Source organism: Myotis brandtii, unplaced genomic scaffold (genome assembly GCF_000412655.1).
Source record: "Myotis brandtii unplaced genomic scaffold, ASM41265v1 scaffold125, whole genome shotgun sequence".
In the NCBI taxonomy this organism is placed as follows: domain Eukaryota; kingdom Metazoa; phylum Chordata; class Mammalia; order Chiroptera; family Vespertilionidae; genus Myotis; species Myotis brandtii.
This window is the reverse complement of record NW_005354385.1, coordinates 12,755,517-12,776,801: the sequence shown is the minus strand read 5'-3', so window position 1 is coordinate 12,776,801 and position 21,285 is coordinate 12,755,517. Positions and strand designations below refer to the sequence as shown.

Here is a 21,285-nt window from a genome sequence, read left to right as displayed (position 1 = left end):
CTGTAGAGCACATGAAATGCAACAAGTCCAAATTGAGATGCACTGCCAGTGTAGAATCCACGCTGGATCTCAGTTGCTTAGTAGAAAAAATGTTCAACATTATTTTTATATTGATTGCATGTTGAAATGATAATATGTTGGATATATTGGGTTAAAATATTAAAATTAATTTCATGTTTCCTTTTACTCTTTAATGTGGTTACCACAAAATGTAAAATTACATATGTGGCTCACATTTGTGGTTTGCATTCTATTTCTATTGGACAACGCTGGTCTAGGTATTTCAAGAGAAAAGGAGGGGTTGGAATGTGTATATGATTTTTTTCATAGCCTGTAATTCATAAAATACAATAATTTGTTCCCTCGTTGCTGGAGACCTGGGCTTTCTCCCCACTATACTTAGGACAAGAATATCATTGATTATATGGTCTTTCAATCCCATGGCTGTTCTGTAGTTTACTTAATATTTGGATTACTTACAATATTTCTATATATTTTCCAGTGATCTTTGTACACAATCTTAATAACTTCCATAGGAGAAATAGTTTTAAGCTGCTCCTCCAAATAGCCCTTCAAGTGTGACTAGCTTACTGTTACCAAAGGTTGATGCCTCTTTTGCCATTTTCTTTGCAATGTGAGTTATCATCATATCCAATTTGATAGCATGTGTTATCTCTATCAGAAAAACAACTAAATTTACACTCTGACATGAGCTGCTCAGTGTAAAATAACAGAAAATGATGAAGGATAGCTTAATCTAGCCCACGTTGGACACAGGTATGAATTGATTGGTAGCCTTTGCAGAAATACGGCAGACTCCGTGACCACTCCACATTATCTTTTTAATGAATGTCTGGTCCTCTTTGCCAGCCATGAGGGTCCTAATGAGTTAATAATTTAAAATACATGGAATACCTGGCAGATTAGTCTTGTGGGAACCAATCCATAGATGTGCCCTGGAAGTGAAAGGAAACCAAAAACAGTTAACAACATTACGTGGAGTTTTAGAAGCACATAATGAAGATCCTGGGGGAAAGAGCCCTTCTCGACTGGGAAGTTTTTAATTGGCATGGCTACCTGGGATACAGTTACATCAGCATTGCAAGGCCAATTAGCCAAGAGTTCACAAAAATCTGTTCCGTGCCTTCTGCACTTGAGAACAAATGGAAAGAAACCGGGAACACACCTTAGCTTCCCTTCTTTCATTTAGCAAGAGTAGGAACTGGTGCGTGTCATAAATTGATCGTTGCTGTTGTCTCCAGAACATTAACATCTTTCACACACAACAATTTGAACAGTTCCCTGGGAGGTTGCTGCCCTGTAATTGTCATGTTCCAGGTTAGCTGTGCGGTTGTAACAATAAGAGAGGCTCAGCCAGTTGATGAATTGCTTGCTCCTGGACATTCGTGCTGCCTTCTTCCTGCTACTCCATTCCCGGAGTAGAGCTTGAGGATACTGCTAATCCTTATATCTTTGCATTTTTTCACTCGGTTGATTAGTTTGATAATAAAATAAATATTTCTGAAAATATACCCCCCCCAAAAAAAAAAAATAATAGCGTATGCATACTCTTATCCCCCTTTCAGGCAATGGGTAGGTCACATACCATTTCTCCAGAGACCGTTTTTGTTTTGTTTTGTTTTTCTTTTTGCTGAGCTTAATGTGTATAAGCCATATTCTTTAGATTCTAGACATCTTTTTTTCTCTCCTGCCTGTGGGTGATAGATTCTAATCCTCATTACTTTGCTTTTTGTTATGTGATTAGCTGAAGGGCTTTGGCCTTTACTTTCTGCGATAAATACCTTTTCTCCTCATTTCAGAATAAAGTCTTAGGTATACATTTTAGCTTTTTTGTTTGGCCCTATGACCATAGTTTTGGTTTTTTTTCTCCTTGAATTGTCTATCCTCTGTGTCTACTTTTATTTGTATAAACTTAAAACGTGTGCTTTAAACTTAGCCTGACATGGTGGCTAAAGGGATGAATTTGGGGTTTAAATGTTTTAGTTTCATTTTCCTGAAGTGGATGGATTGTGTTGCATTATTTCCTTGGCCCGGCACACTCTTCAGGGAACAGGTCCAATCTTGGCTGTAGTAACGGTCTCTTCCCATTTCAGCCAACAGTTTCCTTAACACACATTGTCCCTGGAAGTGGCTACTCCGTGAACTTCAAGAGGAGCCGGACCGGGATCCTTCTTTTCACTGAGCACCTACCGGATCACCTTGTTTCCTTTCTGACCCCCTTCCTCCTGCAGAGCCGTGGGTAGAGGAGTCACTATCCCCAGAGTCCCTCCTTTCTTTCTCTGTAGAACAGGACTGATCTCCTTTTCCAGGTTGTTGTGGGGCTTGGATGAGATACATGTGTGAAAGACTTCATAAAATGTCAAATGTGACAGTTCTTTAAAAGTTTATCATGAAAACTAAACACTCGTTAGAGCTTCTCTCCTGGTTCTTACTTAACTGCCCACATGTTCGTCGTACACTTGTTAGACATACCAATGCGTCATTCGTTAAATCATTTGTTTACGCAAAAATGTTTGCTAGAGGTCCTAAAGCATTTTACTACATCATCTTCTTTATTTCTGCAAAATCTCCTTGTGTGTTGTCTTGTTAGAGAAATGGGAATCTTCCCTACTGTAGGTATATTGAGGATTCTTTATGGAAAAGGATGAAAGTATTTATGAAACTGCATGCTCAAAATTACCATCATTGCTCAAAGTGGAATTTCAAGTGTCAGCATCTCATTATACATGGTATTAGAACAGGTGCTGTACCCCTCAAGTTTTCATCTGTTTTAAATGAATACACTTTATATCCCCATTTTCCTTATAGTTCACCATTCATGCTCAAGAGTTGCATGGTTTCATCTCTCTGAAAGATTATTTTGGTTTTAAAGAGACTGGTTTGTTATCATCTCCTTAATTACCATTGCAGCATCTCTCTGATTCTTCTGTGATTGAATATTAGTGTGGTTTGTGCCCAGTCACTAGAAGGAAATTTAATTTGTCGTTTACTGGACCTAAAAGTGCTTATTCCTGCCCATCCCCTGTCCCCTACTTCACTTGCCCTTCATCCCTGCCCTGTTGCCTCTGAGGTGCATGCTTTGGGAAGGCATGGAGTCTGGTCTAGGAAGTGAGCTGCAGCTTAAGGCCATTCCCTGCTTTCTTTCTGAGTTCAGGTGTTTGTGAGAGGAAACAAGCAGGGCCTGGGGTAATTAGTACACCCAGGGAAGGCCTGGGTGTTAAGGGGCAATTATCACCTTCCTCTGGACACCGTTTGGGAGAGACACTGGCCTGATGGGGCCCACCCAGGTAAAAGCAAAACAGATATTTTGGTTCCATGTAGTAAGCTGGGTACTTAACTTTTATTTAGGACTGGGTCTTTTATTTGATCCACCTTCTAAAATAGATGCCATGTTCCTTACAAGATAGTGAGAGTTAGTATTATTAGGATCATAATACAGGTTATATATAATATATACTTAGCAAATAAGCACAGGAGAGAGAATCATGTCACATTTCTACTTTTCACTCTCAACTCAAGCTCAAATGACCTATCCTTCCCATCCCCACCACCCAGGGGCTGGGTCCCTAGGAACAGTTAACTCACTTCCATCCAGGTTACCTTCTGCCAGTATTTGAAGCCCATCTTAACCCCAGAGATGATACATTTACTCTTTAAAGAAGGAGGCACTTTACACTTACCTGAAAAGAATTATGTGTGTATGCATGTATGTGTGTATGTACATAAACTATGTTGTGTAATGAAGCTCTTTGGTTACTTCCTTTGACACTATGTCATTAGTGATTTTATAGAATTACTCGGATCTTGGCTCCCTTTTGAGGATCCTATTTTTGCAGGTTCTACAGGACCTTAGTAAGGATCTATAAAATGCTGCATGTATGCTCAGGACCCGTTTTAGGTTGGCTGTGTATGCATGCAAGGTTAAGGGACAATGCTGGACATCCGGGGAGCCAAGGGTTGTGTTCTGCTGACTCGGCAAGACAGGTGCCATAAGTATGAGGAGGCGTCCTTGCAGGTAACAATACCTCCTTCAGCTGCATCCCCGAGAGAACTAGAGGGAAGAAGGCTAGTCAGAAGCCTTATCCCTCTTCTCATTTTTTTTCATGTTTATTTTTATTGGGAGCATGGTCAATTCATACACAATTGTATAGAATTTATTGGGCTGGTTTTGTCTCAGTTTATAACTTGAAATTAAAATAAATAGAATGATGTGTGAGGTATGGTGTGTTTTTTAAGGTGTTTTCGCCATTATTCTTTTACTCAGTCATTCTGTCTACATAACTATTATTCTTATTGACATTAATCTTATTGATCATCCAGTCCAGTCCCCTTCTCAAAGCAGGGATTCCAACCTGTAACCCATCAACCTGTCATCTTTTAGTAAGTCCCAGATTTTTGGATTTTAAGGACCAGTACACTAAACAAAAATGATTACAGTTAGAGATCTCATCTAGAATCAAGATTTTATTTTGTCAAAAAGGACACACCTGAAACAACCATTATCTTTCATCACCATTTTATAAAAAGGCCACTTTAATAGCAAAAATATAAAAAGTATATATTCTTAAATTTAACTTTTTGAAAAATACACCACACTTATTTCCTGCCTACCACTAACAGACTGGTGGTCTTGTCTTCCCAGGTTAGTTTTGGGAGACACTTCTCTGCAGCAGCATAAATGGCCCCACCCCAGATGGTCACCTGGCTCCGCTTGGACACTACCAAGGGCAGCAAACTCCACATCCTTCCTCAGAGGATGCGATTTCTAGATTTTTGTCAGTGGTGCTCGCTCTCTTCTGAGAGAGCTCAGACGAGGTAAAAAGAGGTGTCCAGGACAGATGTGTTCCATGTAGGAAGCACTCGATGAAAGCAGGCTATCATCATTCATGTATTTTTTTGTCTACCCCTTTCTTCTGAATTTTGACAATTTCCTATTTGCCAGGCACTGTGCTGCAGCCTGATGTACAAAGAGGAAAGCAGTCCAAGGGCACCCGTGGTACGGGGACGCAGACATGCAGGTAGTGCGGCAGTTGCTGGGTGTCGCACCTGGTTCTGTGGAGACGCTGCCTTGGGCACAGTGCAGAGGCAGGGCTTGGCTCTGCCAGGGAAAGTCAGGAAAGGGTGCCTCTGGAGAGCTCTGTTAAACAGCGGCTTGCAGAATGACACTGAGTTTCCCAGGTGATGTAACAGCTTAAAGGTCAGGAAGTTAAGGTGGAACAGGGCCGACGCGGGGACTTGAATAAGGACGTACCGGCAAGCTGGCTCTCTGTGAGTTTGCTGTGGCTGTAACATGGGGAGATGGGGGGCAGGAGGAGGGCTTCGAACAGCAGAAATGGACTGTCTTATAGTTCTGGGGGCTAGAAGTCCAAAACTAAGGTGTCAGCAGAGCCATGTTCCCTCCGAAACTTGGAAGGGAGAATCCTTCCTTCCTTGCCTCTTCCTGGCTTCTGGTGATGTGCTGGCAATCCTTAGTGTGCTGGCTTGCAGCTGTGTCCCTCTGCCTCAGTCATCACATGTCACGTCTCTGTCTGTGTCCATATATCTCTCTTGTGAGGACACCTGTCTACCTTGGATCAGGGTCTACTCAAATGACCTCATCTTAACTTGATTATATCTGCAAAGACCCTATTTTATAAGATCACATTCACAGGACGGGCTTTTGGGGAACACGAGCCCATAAATGGTGGATGTTGGGAATGAAGGCCCAAGAGCATAAGTTCTTCTCATGATGGAGATCATGTATTTTTCTCAGTGTGACCTAAGTCTGGTGTTTTGTTTGTTTGGTTTTGGCTTTGTTTTGTTTTTCCTTCAGGGAACTTGAACTTGTTCCCAATCAGAATAGATATTTTCATGTGAATAAGCCAAGGCTTTCCCCTAAAATTGTACAGTTGATTTTTCCCCTCTTGGAACACATATGGAAGACTTAACGTTTTTCCTATTAAATATTATAGTGTTGGCTGTGGCCAAGTACTCATTCTAGCCTGTTGAAATAATTGAGAAGTATTTATTTTGACGTCTTACATTCGCCATCCCCCCCAGCTTTGGGACATTTATATATTGAATAAGTGTGCTATCATTTACCAGATTTATGTCCTTGTTTAAATGTTAAAAGTGCTGGCCAAGAGCAGAGCCTTGTGGCGTGTCACTCGAGGCTTTTCTCTGTGCTGACTGTGGCCACACTGACCAGCAGACTTCAGCTCAGTCACTTGTTTAACCAGTTACCCCTGCATCCAAACCAAATGTCCTCTTCCCCGACAGCCTCCAGGAGCAAGTGGTGGTTTGTACTTAACTCAGATCAAAATCTATCGTGCAGCATTCCCAAGCAGCCCTGTCTTCCCACCTGACGGGGTCATGTCAATAAGAAGTCCTTTTAGCCCTGACCTCCCTTCACAGTCCCTTTATTTGCATGGATAATCAGAACATCTGGAAAATGCAGTGAATTCTAGCTAGCTTGAGCGTGAGGCATATTATCTCCATTTGGGATATGGTAATTTTGCAAAACTGATACTAAAGTAACTTCCAGCATTTGGTTCTCTTTCATTCTGTTCTTATATCTATATATATAAAAGCCCAGCAACCGCATGGTGGAATGATCAAAACAGCCGGTCGCTATGACGCGTACTGCAACGGCCAACTGGCCCAATCCAGCCCTGATCGACCCCCCAACTGCCCGCGGTCCCTCCCCCCCGGCCAGTCTCACCCCTGATCAGCCCCCTCCCCTCTGGCACAGCCCCCTATCGGCCCCCATCAAGTCAGGCTGGCAGGACCCCACCCGTGCATGAATTCATACACCGGGCCTCTGGTATAAAGATAATTCCCTTCTGATTTTCTTAAGTGTAAAGATTATAAATTTTTAGAGCTGCACTACTCTGTTTTTGGAGGGGTTGTTTTTCTTTATCTACAGTGTCTAAGGACAGCCTTATTTGGAGGTAAACCAGTAGGAAACCAATGTGGGAGTCCTATTTACCCATTTCCATCAGATCCATTCTAAGAGCCATGACCATTGTTACGAGTGACCCTTGCACAAAATAATCTAAGTGTAGAAACATCAACTGTGCTGGCAGGCTACAGTAGCATTTCCTTGCTTGTATCATCCAAGTGTATTTTTTTAACTAGTGATGCATTAATATTATATCCCCAGATTTCTTAGAGCTGAAGTGACTAAAATAGATATTTCGTTTCCAGTCTGTGCTTCAGACTGGCTTTTCAAGGTCGCGGGCAGTCAGGATTTATTACTTTAGAAAGGGATAGACTGACTGCATTTGGAAATCAATACCCTGGTGCGGTGCTTTGGATCAAAGCCAACGTGAGTGTTCAGTCTAGGAAATGTCCAATTTGACTGCTGCCTTCTGCAGCTTGTGTTAGAATCGAGAGACCTTTCTAGGTAATTTGCACACTCTTGTCTAATAGTTTCAGATAACTCTGTTTTGCTTCAGAGAGCATGTTTACTCTTACCCTCTGTCACGCTGCTCTTGTTTTGAATGAAGCCGTCATTTATGGTTTTCAGTGTGGGAGTTTAATGCATTCCTTTTCTACAGACTCTGACACAGTCTTTTGGTTGTGTGTGTGTGTGTGTGTAAAAGATTTCCAGTTTTGATTTTCTTTTAAAAGAAACAACAAATGTAGAGATACTTGAAAAACAATCTAGGAACAAAAACTCTTCTAAGTTCTATAGTTTTCTTATTGATACTAATTTTTAATCCCATGTTAAACTCCTAAATGACCTTGGTTCCCTTGTGTGTTTTTATAACTAAATTGGTATAAAGTACAAGGCCATGTCAGTTTTCTAAGGCAAAATGTAATATTTCTCTTCTCCCCCTCACAGCCAACCTCTCTTAATTCTCCACACCAAGCATTTTCAGGAGGGAAACTATGTTATATGTTTGTTTCATTCATTCAATATATTGAGTGGATACAATATACAAAGAAATGTGCTGAAAAATAACATAAAATGATAGGTCTAGCCCTGGCCGGCATTGCTCAATGGTTAGAGTGTCGGCCTGCACACTGAGGGTTCGACTCCTGGTCAAGGGCGTACCTGGGTTGTAGGTTCGATCTCCGGTCTGGTCAGGACTTGTGTCAGAGGCAACCAATTGATGTGCCCCCCCCCCCCCCCCCAGCCACTCTCTTCCACACTCTTTGAAAATCAATGGGGGAAAATATTCTTGGGTGAGGATTAACAAAAGTAAAAAAAAGGTAGGTCTACCTTTTCTTAACATTTTGTAATAGGACCACATCCATATTAAGGTAAAGAGGTAGCCTAGTTTAGTGCTCTCATGTGGTTAGAATCAGAAGGACCATTACTTGGAGGGGCATGGCAGAAAGGATAACATCTATTAATTATTGAATATCTATTATGTGTCCAGCACTGTGCCAGACACTTGACAATAATCTTGTGAGGTAGATGTTGTTATGCCACTTTACAGAATGGGTTACTGAAGCCAGACAACTACGCCGGCTTGACAATCACAGAGCTTGTCATTGGCCAGATGAGAACTTGATGATAGGTCTTTGGTTGCAAGTCTGTCTTCTTTCCAATATAACATTGTCTCCCTTATGAACATGAGTGAAGTGCTATATAAACATGAAGGTGAGGTTATCAAAGCAAAGAAAATATATTACAGGTTTTGGTGGGAGGGGAAGGGAATGTAAGAAATGTTCAATCATTGTCAGTTCATAAATTCAATTTAGAAATAAAAGACCACTTTCTATCATCAAATTGCCTTCATTATAAAAGTTAGACATTAGCCAGTGTTTGAGACTTTTAGGGATTCATTTCCATGATATATAATCTACATTTTACTTGCAAACTTCTGGATTCCGTTTTCAGTATGTGTCATTTTCCTGTGGCATATGAGTACTTAGGATCCGTAATCTGGGTCTGGCCCTCTGGCTGCATCTGGAAGTGCTGCCGAACAGTGACTTGTGGCAAAAATAGTGTCATAAGATGATGTAAGTGACCCCTTGTGCTAGGTGCTCTTAAAAGACCATAAAATAGTGTGAAGCTACTTTACTTTGATTGCAGACCATAATAGACCTGATACTAAGCTATAATAGCAAGTCTGTGTAATAAATCAAGTGCTTTACAGGGTGCTTTTTATTTAGAAGAGAGGTATATGGTTTTCATATAATATGACAAAAACGCATCTTAGCCATTTTAATAGGCAATTTTCATGTACATTCCATATGAATTATTCAGTTCAAGGCATATATTCAATAAACAGCATCAATTGTTAGTTTTGTGTAGCATTTATAATGGATTAGCTGTGCCACCCAGAAACGTTGAGAAGGCAGATTAGCAGGAATGGTTTCTAAATTTAGTCAGAAGAGGTTATTAACCCCAAAATCGGGGTGCAAACTACCAATGTTATTTGTATTCTGAAAGGTTGTGTTTATCTTAAAATTTTAATGTTATGAAAAATCAGATATGTAGACATATATATTTTTTCTCTAGAAAAATAGGCTATTTTGTCCCAAAGCTTCTGTAATCTATTCTTCATCAGCTCACATGCTATAGGACCACCAGTCTAACTGAGGGTTAGACTACTTAGCGATGGTCTGAGCTTCTGCTAAGTCATCTCTTATCTGCAAGCTCTTAGGTCTGTAATTGCAGCTGAAACTCACTGTCCTTTCTAGGGCATCTCAGAAAAGTGAACCATGGTGGTGGTACCTGTTCTCCATCTTCTATACATTCACAGAGACAAGCCACCGGCTTTTCATAGCACAGATACCATGGGTGGTTTTTCTCAGAAGTCAAGTTATGCCCTTATGGCTACTTCAAAGAAGCCCTGTGTCTTAAAAAAATTTTTTCTGTCCTTATAATTTTTCCATTCGTCTTCTAGCTCTTCTTCATTATAATTTATTGAACTTGAGTGTCATTGCTTGAGTCAAAGATCAAAGAAATAACAATAACCTAAAATGTGACATCTCTCTCTGCTAATTCTAGCCATAAGATTTTCATTAATCTTACTAAAATCTTGCTTTCGTCATATCATTCTGCAGTTGCAAAACCTCTGACACATTCTGTTCCCTAACTCCTTTTCTTGGAGCCCAAGTCCTCTAAGGACCTTTTCAGTCTCAGCTTGCACTGCCTCCCACACACAGGTGGCATTGGATTCTTCTGTTTACTAATATTGTCCTCCACAGCTCACCTGAATTTCTGCTTTCCCCAAAGTCTTTCTTGCCGAACTTGACCTTCATCCTATGTTTCTGCCCTCTTTCTTTGGCATTCACCATACAAGATCACAATAGTCTTAGTTATTTTTTTAATATTAAAAATGCCTTACATTCTCCCAAAGATTGTCCCCCTTGATGGCAGGAATGGTATCTTATATATATTTTATAGGCCTGTGTGGTGAAGGGCATACTGGAAATGTGCTATAAATATGTGTGGGTTGAATTCTTGGTCTGGTCTCTTTCTTGACTATACTTGTGTTTCCTGTGTTTCATTGACCTTCAGCATCAGGTTTGCTTTTAACTTTCAGGGCTGTGGCAGCTTTTCCTGCCAGGCATTTTCCTCCTTCAAATCCTGGCTCCAGTTCCAGCTGCATAAGATGTCACTTCCTATTCCATCCCAGGGACCAGGAATCACTGATTCGCAGACACACCCAGCTATTCAACACAAGTGGGATGGGCAGTTATCAAATGGGAGAGTTAAGCCAAAACTACTGGAATGAAAAATGGGATATCTTTAATATTTAGTCTTCTAGAAACATTGAAAAATCTCCAGGGTCAAAAAGAAAGCTTTAGAAAATCTTTTTGGTATTGATTGCCTAATTTTAAAATCTACATGTCTTGTATCTCATCTTCAAATGCTTACCACTTCCTATTCCAAGTAAATGAAGTAAATGTATCCAGCAGAATTATTCAAGGTAGTGAGGTTTCAGAATACAAGGATAAATGACTTTTCGACTTTTCCATTATTTTTATTTCTCCAACAAACTTTTCTATCAGCAAAACAAATATAAATAATTTATATTTCCTTTCCTTCCCCAATTCAACCACTGTTAGAAGAGCTAAAGCAAATTTTAGGAGATCCCCTTTTCCTGGGAGGCCATTTAAAAAATAAAGCAGCAGAGAAAGCAAGTTAGAAAATTACATATACAGTATCATTTTTGTGTGGGTGTATATGTGTGTGTGTGTGTATGTGTGTGTGTTTTTCCCCCAACAAGTCTAAAATAACAAGAAGAGTTTTGGCTTTCAGTTCCCAAGTCCATTCCTACCAAATAGATACATGGGTTGCTCCTTGTAAGCTTTAAAGGCATTTGTGCCGCCTCCTCCCCGATACTGTTGATATGTTCTGTTGGTGGGTTTCTTATTCCACATAGAACAGTGGTCTACCCAGAAAGTCAGGTGACTCCTTTCTGAATGGTATCACCATCTGTCTTGGAGACTGTAGCAGCTCGAGTCTGCCCTCATCCCTTCACTGGTTTGGAAATGTGCAGCAAATTCAAGATGGGAATTACTTTGAACCTTTGGACGCATCTGTGTTTGGTGACAAAAGTTTCTACAAATGTCAGTCAACATTTTGGCCAAAGCAGACTTCCTGCCTCCCATCTTTGCTGCTTTAGTGGGTCCATATTCACTCAGTTTCACATCTACATAGTGGGAGTCATACTGTACCTACTCAAAAGACTGTTGTGAAGTTTTAAATAGATGATCTAAGTCACTTAGAGCAGTGCTTGGCATCAAATAAAAGCTGTATAAGTGTAAGCTGTTGCTCTTACCATTCCCCTGAATTAACTCACTAGGTCAGTGGTCGGCAAACTGCGGCTCACGAGCCACATGCGACTCTTTGGTCCCTTGAGTGTGGCTCTTCCACAAAATACCACGTGCGGGCGCACATGTACAGTGCGATTGAAACTTCGTGGCCCATGCGCAGAAGTCGGTATTTTGTGGAAGAGCCACACTCAAGGGGCCAAAGAACCGCATGTGGCTCCCGAGCCGCAGTTTGCCAACCACTGACCTAGGTCATGCATGGGCTTTCCAATGTTGATGCTCATCTGAGAGCCACACGCTCAGAAGTTTTGTGTGTGTTTTTCTCATTTCTGTCCCCCATCTCTCTTTCTTGTGTTGTCCATTTGCACGGGCACAGCATCTGTCACAGGATGGGCGAGTTCCTCTGTGTCCTTCAGAGACAGTTCAGCTATTAAACAAAACCATGAGCAGTATCCTACCCTCTTTCAGTCTTAAAATCTTTTTTTGTTTTACATTATAAGTATCTGCTTCTTACTGTTGTTTCCTACACACTTATGCTTTTTCAGGTTTAATAATGTTCCTACAATATTCTAAAACTAACACAAACACTGCAGATGAGTCCATGGTGCCTTAAATGAATTTACCACTGGAATGACCAATGTTAAAATAACTTATCAACCATTATCGCCATCTGTCGGCGGTAGGTGGAGTGGACACCACTCTGAAGAGCCATGGCTTGTAACTGGGAATGTTCAAAAGCTGCAAGTTCCCTGGTAGAGAAATGAATGTGTACTAGTATATGTGTACGCATGCCTGTGCACACACGTGTGATCACATTGGATAAAATCTATAATGATTTGCATCAAAATGTTTTAATATTTATATCCAGGACTTCAAGTGATTTTAGTGTTTCAACCTACTTTTCTGTGTCTTCTAATTACAATAAGTATGCATGTCTTTTGTAATTAAAGTGCATTAACAAGAAGGTAGAATTTAGGAGGAACTAAATGATGGGGTAGCGGAGAAAATAAGCTTTATTTACTAAATGCAAACTAAAGTATACTTAGATTTTATATTACAGCAGATGAAAGAAGAGCTATAAATGGAAATGGTAGGGGGAGGATGGCTTAAGTTCTGGTGCAAACAAAAGAAATTTTGGTAGATTCATAGCAAAAGGTTTTATCAGCCAACTTCACTTGGGCCAGTAGGTTTAAATGTGAGTTTTTACTTGTTATCCTCTCCCTTTGAAATTCTACTTATTATAGTAGTCTCTTAGTTACTCTTTATCCTTTTACTGTCAGAGCTTTCTCTGGAGTGGATTATCTACTCTTGGCAAAGAATATTATATTCAGGTAGTCAGGCCTGTGGTCTGAGCCTTGTTACTTTGAAGCTGGATAAAGGCCAAAGAATCTTTATATTCACATTTTCCCCATAAAATTCTACAGCTTGCTTTCTTGGGTACACATCTCCTTGGTGTTCTGAGAGTGTGAATTCTTACATCAGGAGGCCTGTTTCTCCAAATATATTGTATGTCCTTGTTACCTAGAACCACAGCTGCCAGGTCACCGCAGTTTTTGTTTTTGTTTTGTTTTGTTTTGTTTTTTTTACAAATTAGCTGAAAAGAGGAACGGGGGGTGGGGGGGGGGGGTGTGAAAATCCGGTTGCTTTATTAGTTTTTACCCAGGTATCTGTTACTCTCACAGGCTATGATGATCAGCAGTAGAATTAGACTAAATGCTAGCCATCTGTCATGCTTCTCCTCCCCTTCCCATCCCTTGTCCCACCGTATTAAGTCTTACTGCACTAAAATTGGTAGGGGGAAATGGTGGCCTCTCTGAACCCTGCCATCTCTTGTCCGTTCCTTGAGGTGCCATTTGATAGACAGCTCTTCTCTGTATTCTAGCTCCTTTCTCCTATCATCAGAACTGCTTGTTCTGTCCCCCAACATGGTGACAGCATCTCCCGCTGAGGCAGAGTCTGAGTGATGGAAAGTTTTAAGTCTTCCAGGTATTTTAACGAGAACCTGTTGTGCTGTGAGTGGTAGAACTGAGTGGATGGCCCCCCAAAACAGAGATTTTAGGAGAGGGAAACCCTGCACACCCTTTGGTAACTGCAGAGAAGCATCTTCCTGATCCATCAGATTGCAGGGAGGCCAGTATGCAAACGTTCCTCAGAGTGAAAACGGTCTTCTGACTTTCTGGGTAGTCATGGTCTTTCAGTCTTAAACCACAGATGGTGATGAAAACCACAGTAGGAAGTAAAACTGATACATTTCTGAACTCCCCCTATGCTCTCCCCCACCCCACCCCCCACACACATATTTATCCCTCTTTCAACCATCTACTACATGTCTATTTCTCATGTTTAAAACAAAAACAACTTGGAAAATAAATCTATTCCAGTATTGCAGTGGAAGAAATCTTCCATTTTGTTCCTCTCCTTTCATACTCTGTATAAAGAAAACGTTGTTTCTCAAAATTATGTTATTGGTAAGTTATAGTGAGAACTTAAACACAATTCGTTTTTGAGTTTTGTGGTTATAGGCAAGGTTTTAGATTCAAAACATTTATGAGCATTTCTTTTTCTATTTGCAAAAATGGGAGTAACAGCACCTACCTCATAAGATTGCTGTGAAATTCGTTAAGGAAGATCATACATACACTGTGCCTACAACTTAGAACTGAGTAAATATAACCCTCTTTCTGGTTTCCTATAAAATGGCCAGTGAAGTGGTTGAGGAGATATGGGATGGATTCATAAAAGGACAGTGTTTGAACTCGTCCTTCAAATTTAAGCATGGGTGGAATGAGGGACATGTTTAAGGTAAATGAATACAGCAGACAGGGTTGGAAGGACTAGAGGCTGGAGGCAAGAAAAACTATCATGTGCTCTTTGCAGACATCTAGGCACAGTGAAGGGAAGGAGCTAATATTAGACATATGTCGGAGACAAAACCCAGAAGGGTTGTTGACTGCCTGGATTCAGGAATGTCTAATAGATGATGTCTCGCTATCAAATGAGAAAAGGGGAGATAAGAAAAGATGTTTGGGGTTCTTTGGGATGGGATTTAGAAAATAGTGTGCACGAGGTGATATTTAACTGGATATTTAATTATCTTAATAAGATATTCAGATATTTAAGTTAAAAGAGGAAGAGACAAAAACTGAAACTTCGATGGGACTTTCTTTCTTTTTGCAAATATGGAACGCTTCACTTGCGCAGGGGCCATGCTAACCTTACCTGTATCCTTCCAGTTTTAGTATATGTGCTGCCGAAGGGAGCACTCACTTTGATGGTATTTGAAAAATATCGGAGGAGAGGTGGTGGTTAGTAAGGAAAAATTGACATTTTCTACAAAGATGTGTTCATTACAACCTTGTCGTTGTATGAATTTCCTAGGATTAGGAAGGGTTGAGAACTGAAATAGGAAACATGATGAAAGTATTTGGTTAAGGAGGGAGAGGAGGAAGCTGAATGAACCAAGAACCACTGAAAGAAGGCCCAGAGGTGAGTGAGGTCCCAGGAGAAGGCAGAGGCAGAGAAAGGTACTGGTCCCTTAGATGTGGAAGTGAAGAGTAATGTCAAATGTAGCAAAGAGATCAGAGAACCCAAACCAGAATGGAGTGGCATGGATTGAGCATCAGTGCTCCCAAGGGTCCTTTCTCTTCCGCTTCCCACATTCCCTTCCTCCATGTCTTCATCTTTTCCATTGTTAGTGGGTAGAGCAGAACCAGAAGATAGAAGGCCGGCCTCTGACCTTCTCTAAATTTCTTTTTTTTTTCTGTTTGGTTCACAAAAGACCATGTACTCTGCAACCTCAAGTAAAGTCTCTTAATCTCTGTGATTCTCAAACCCCTTATCCTAAATTGGAGTTATACCAACCTTCTTCCTTACTTCTGGAAAGGTAAAAGGCAAGGACACAATCTGAGAACATTTTATCTAAAACTTGTACAAGTGACAGAATGCAGGTAAATATTAAGCATGTAAGTAACCTAGGGAGATAAATGATTGCTAAAAGGTGGTCTTTAAATCATGTGGGGGTTTTTCTGGTTTGCAGATTTTTTTAAATTATTTTTTTGTAAGCTCAGTGACCTGTGTTAAGGTTGTTACTAATACTCAGAATCTCTACGGGGAATTAAAGGTGTTTGTGCAGCATTATGCCCCTTAGATGTAATTGTCATTTGAACCTTAAATTACCTTTACTTTCATGCCTACTAAGTAATCATTTGATTACATGATTACACAGAGTGAAATTTAACTGAGGGAGAGAGGTGGCTCAAGCCACTTGTTTTGTCTAGATAAATGAATTTCAGCTTCTTCGGGTGCATGAAATAGGAACCTACAACACTCAAAATGCTTTAAAATGCTTTACACAGATACTTTTTATTTTCTAAAACTTTTACAAGTCTTTTTAATCCTCAAAATCAATCATGAGAAAGCAATATTAGAGAAAATGTGAAACTCATAAAGTATATATAAAGAGAAGTAAAATTTTGGAATTTACCCTGTATAAATGAGGAAGTGAGTCTCAGATACATGAAGTAAATTATGTACATTACCCAAAGTCCCAATAACTTTTAAGAACTATTTTTAAAGCTTTCTTTTCTCAGTTTCTAGAAGACAAACATAGGTAGCAATGCTTTACATTGTGGTCTGGTCACTGTGAAAGGGTGTAGAATTAGTACATACATTTCAACAATACTACCATTTCATTTTCAGTAGCAGTGGACTAAATTTTAATGTTCTGAGTTTTTTCCTTCTTTCCCCCAGCTTCCATTTTACATTAATGAATTTGAACACATTCTCATAAAAAAAAATCTTATACAATTAATGCTTAATTTCTCATCCATTGTTTTCTGTTCTTGTCCATTTCTTGCATGCATACAATGCATGTTAGCGATATATTATTATTACTGAGTTAAAAGAAATGTGAATAAACTATTTATGAATAGTTATCAAAATCTTAGGTATAAAAAGAGCTGTGTTAAATTCATCAAATGTGTTAAACACATGCACCTTTCTGTGATGATCTAGAGCTGTGTAGTGCTGTTTGCAAAACCTAAATGAATGGGTACAGTGCAGGCATTTTCCCCTCATGATCAGTTTTAAAGGTTGTGTGGATCATAGTATTTTCCTTTAATAATTGAGTAGCCTTGCATTGGGCTTTGTATTTGACCACAGACATACTAGTGTTACTAGAACAATTTGTATGTTTGTTTGTTTGTTCATTTGTTTATTTTAGAGAGGGGGGTGGGGAAGAAAGAGAGAAAACATCCATGTGAGCCCTAGCCAGTTTTGCTCAGTAGTTAGAGTGTCAGCCCGTAGACTGAAGGGTCCTGGTTTCGTTTCTGGTCAAGGGTATCTACCTGGGTTGCAGGCTCAATCCCTGGCCCCAGTTTGGTTGGGTGCATGTGGGAGGCAACCAATGGATGTGTCTCTCTCACAACAATGTGCGCGCGCGCGCGTGTGTGTGTGTGTGTGTGTGTGTGTGTGTAAGTGAGGATTAACAAAAAATTAAAAACATCAATGTGATGCGAGAGAAACATTGATTGGTTACCCCCTATAGGCACCATGACCGGAGCTTAAACCTCCAACCTGGGTATGTACCCTGACCAGGAATCAAACCCACAACTTTTTGGTGTGTGGGACGCCACTCCAACCAACTGAGCCACCTAGCCAGGACAGAAATTATTTTTTATAGAGCTTACATTCCACTTTTCTTTTAAATCTCAGGATTGTTAGGTAAGTACCTCACTCCTCAAAGGGAAACAGCAAACTGTAATCCAAAGATTCCAGTGGGAGGACCAGCCAATCCCTTTTTTAACTTCAGTTTTGAGTTTAGGATTCTCATTTCTTATCCCCTAGTAAAGAACGTTTTGTACTTTGAAATTTGCTGATGTTTAAAAAATATGTGTGTTCTCTGGACATTAATAAGGGTTCCTTGATTATAACTTTTCCCCCATTTTTGTCTTTTAGATATGGGAAAATAGTCTCCACGAAGGCAATTTTGGATAAGACAACGAACAAATGCAAAGGTGTGTCTCCTTGGCTGATGATTTGCTCAACCGTATCTTTAGAAAAATGATGGATTTGTACATCTGATCTTTGGTTTCAAAACTACCTCCATTTTATTAAAAACCAACTCTTACATGTCACCCAGTTTCCGTCTTGCACAATGTCAGCATATTGCTTACGTTTGTCCCTGGTCGAGTTTTGGCTGGAAACCCAGCAGCAGCTAGCAGTTTGCCAGAATCCCAGATTTGACGCCAGTGGAGTTAACTTGCAAAATACTGGTTGGCATTTAGCCCCTGCTCTTAAAAGGAGAGTGGAGTTAGAAAATAGCTTTCTTTTGCTGAGCCTGAGGAGATTAGAGCCGCTCACTGAAGCCCACTGGACTGGACTAAAGAACTGAAAAGATTACATATTGTGCAAATTGGCTCCATTAATTAGAATAGAGTAGTTTTAAGCAGTACTTAATTACATGTTTCAATACTCCCAATTGTTCTCTGCTGAATGCCTGTTGACAATATTGGCAGCAGGGAGGAGAAAACCATTTTCACTGACCAAACTGTAATAAGGAGGGGAGGTCATACGCCCCTTTGAAATATGCTGCTGCATTAATTTGATGCACTGACCTTCAGTTTTCTGTGTAATTAGGATGAGCTCATCCAGCCTCATGAGCTGGAAGAGGCGTCTACAGTAGGCATCCCTGATGTTTCGTGGTTCTGACTTTTAATGATCCAGCATCTTAACAATAGGCATGTGATTTCTAGGAAAGGGGAAGAATGGAGTCAGCTGACTTTGAGTCTAACTACTGACCCCATGAATGAAAGCAGGTTGACAGGAATAGGCAGAGAAGGCAAATCTTCGAGTTAATTAGACCCCAGTTTTTCAAGTAGTGGTGACTGCTGTGGCTTAGCACAATTTGAAAAAAGGCAAAGAATGTAAATGAACCCTATGGCAGGGCCTGGCCTTAGAAGCCAGCCATTTCCTTTCATCTAGGCTTGAAGTGGTTCATTGTATTTCCGTCTCTTCTTCAAAGCTCTTAAATTTAAAGGAGCTATTGTTGCAAGTATCTAAGCCCATGTTTAATCAACATGGCCCATTAAGGCAGTTTTGCCCTGGGACAGTGAATAGAGCTGCTTTAAGTAGAGTGGTACTCAATAAGTTTTTTAATTTAGAGAGCTAAATTCTAAATTGAAATGTTTACATTGAATTGCCAAAATTAGTCTTACTTAACATATTTGTCAATGATTTGGGAGAGCAGGGACACGGAAAAAAATCTTTGCATTTTATAAAGAAAAATGGACTGTTGTATGTAAAACAGGAAGCTGATCTCAAAAATGAGTTTCAAACCAAGAGAAAAATCATAGTAGACAAGTGGTTTTAGAGATTTTTATAGTCTACCCTACCTTTTCACCCCATGGAAGGAAGGAAGGAAGGAAGGAAGGAAGGAAGGAGTCTTACAGTGTGTTAAAAGCAGAGCTTCCCTAGATAAGTGAGGGACAGGACCCAGAGGCCTCCCTGGTTGAATTCTCCAGCACAGCCCTACACTGAAGACTACCGTATACACTCTTCTCCAATGAGTACCTCTTCCATAGAACCCAAAATTCCCCCAAATGCTCAACACAGCCTGGAAAAGGTATGACTAAAAAAATACTAATGCTAAATCTAACATATTGTCATAATACAAATCCATAACAGTTGGAAAGACAAGTGGAGAGATTTCTGGGGCTTTGAAATAAGGGTAAGAATAATTCAGAGCTGATTTTTATACAGCATGTATTGAAACCTTTGAGATACTGCCTTGGGGGGCTGGGGCTATGGAGAGGGGGGTGATAGAAACCGTTCAGGACTCTGTCTCACACAGGCTTCACAAATAGATGTCAACAGGTACCTGTTGGGTTGGTGGGTCAGTGAGAGAGTAAGCTAGAGGAGAGAGAGTAAGCCAGAATTCATGTCCCAGGCAAGATGGATCAGGACAGCATGAGATTTTGTCATGCTGCTCAGAACAGTTTAAAACTTATGAATTGCTTATTTCTGGAATTTTACATTTAATATTTATGGACCATGGTTGACCATGTTTAACGAAACACGCATATAAAGCGAAAGCGCAGATAAAGGGGGCCTACTATATATGGCACATTCAGGAGCCTCCTAAAAAAACTTCCAAAGGATTGATTGATCAGGACACTGATTGATTATTAATGCTTACAGAGTTGCATATAAGATCGGAATACACACACACGAGCGCACACACTCACACGTAGAAACGGTTCATACCAAAGGAAAAATAGAGCTAAGAGCAAGAAACATACAGTTACTACAGAAATGGCCCTGTGTTTCCTAGATGCAAAAGCAAAAAGAGAAAACATAGCTATTCCCATGGCGCAGTCAATGAGACCCACAGAACCTGCGTAAATCAGAGTTATATGCCTGTAGTTTACTTGACAGTGACATAAAAGAAGTGGAAAGCATTAGGTTGCATGCTTACCTTTTCTATGTTTTCAGCTCATATTTATGAAACAATTGGAATGTGGCTGGAAAGACCAAAAAAAGGATGTAAACAATTAAATAAAATGCAACCATTATAGGTTTTCCTAATAAGGAAATAACAGATAAAAGAATACTAATAGCAGCTGAGAGGATAATAATTTTAACTACAATAACATCAAAATTGAGATCTTTCGTTTATCATAATTTAATGACAACAGCAAAATTGGGGAAAGGAGGACTTAAATATTCATCAGCAGGAGTTACATCATTTCAGTGAAGTGGAATGTTCATTTATGACCTGCTTACATTGTGTCTGGTAATAAAATATGTACACAGGTTAGAGAGAGAGGGTGTGTGTCTCCCAAGAGGGTTGCACTAACAGCAGATTTCTAGAAAACACCCAAAATACCTTTAACCTGATTACTAATTGGGCAGTTGAGGAACGTTCTCTGCTTTTACTGGGATCAGCCTCCTTTTATTTCCAACCTGGCTGTTTCTCCACTTCTAAGTCAAATTAGGCCTTATTTCAGTTCCATTCCAAGTAATAGAAAGAAGCTGCTGCTTATTTCAGCTTTAACACTCATCTCTCCTAAAACATTTATTTCTATAACAGATAGTCTACTTTATTTCATTACAACTTACTTGGTTACCAGGCAATATTTTTTGGTACTAATATCGCACACTGGCCTTCGAATTATTTCCGAGCCTTCTGTTTGGTCTTGTTTTATATATATATAAATTTGTTATAATATCTATCTATACTAATAAAAGGGTAATATGCTAATTAGACCAGATTTCTTCCGGACAAAGCCACAGTGGTGGGGGCCAAGGCAGAGGCGGTTAGGGGCGATGAAGCTGGCAGGGTAGAGCAGTTAGGGGGCAATCAGGCCAGCAGGGGGGAGCAGTTAGAGGGCGATCAGGCCAGCAGGGGAGCAATTAGGGGGTGATCAGTCAGGCAGGCAGAGGCAGTTAGGGGCAATCAGGCAGGCAGGCGAGCGGTTAGGAGCCAGTGATCCTGGATTGCGAGAGGGATGTCCTGGATTGGAGAGGGTGCAGGCCAGGCTGAGGGAC

General features: G+C 40.3%; 1 protein-coding gene across 6 annotated transcripts in view; it reads left to right on the top strand.

Annotated features, from left to right (window-relative positions):
- RBMS1 (RNA binding motif, single stranded interacting protein 1) overlaps window positions 1-21,285 on the top strand; it is a 222,449-nt gene that overhangs the window by 159,241 nt on the left and 41,923 nt on the right. For all 6 annotated transcript variants that reach the window (XM_014534114.1, XM_005859359.2, XM_005859361.2 and 3 more), the window contains exon 3: window positions 17,695-17,753. In XM_014534114.1, the coding sequence (XP_014389600.1) occupies window positions 17,695-17,753 (59 nt within the window). The remainder of the gene's footprint in view (window positions 1-17,694; window positions 17,754-21,285) is intronic.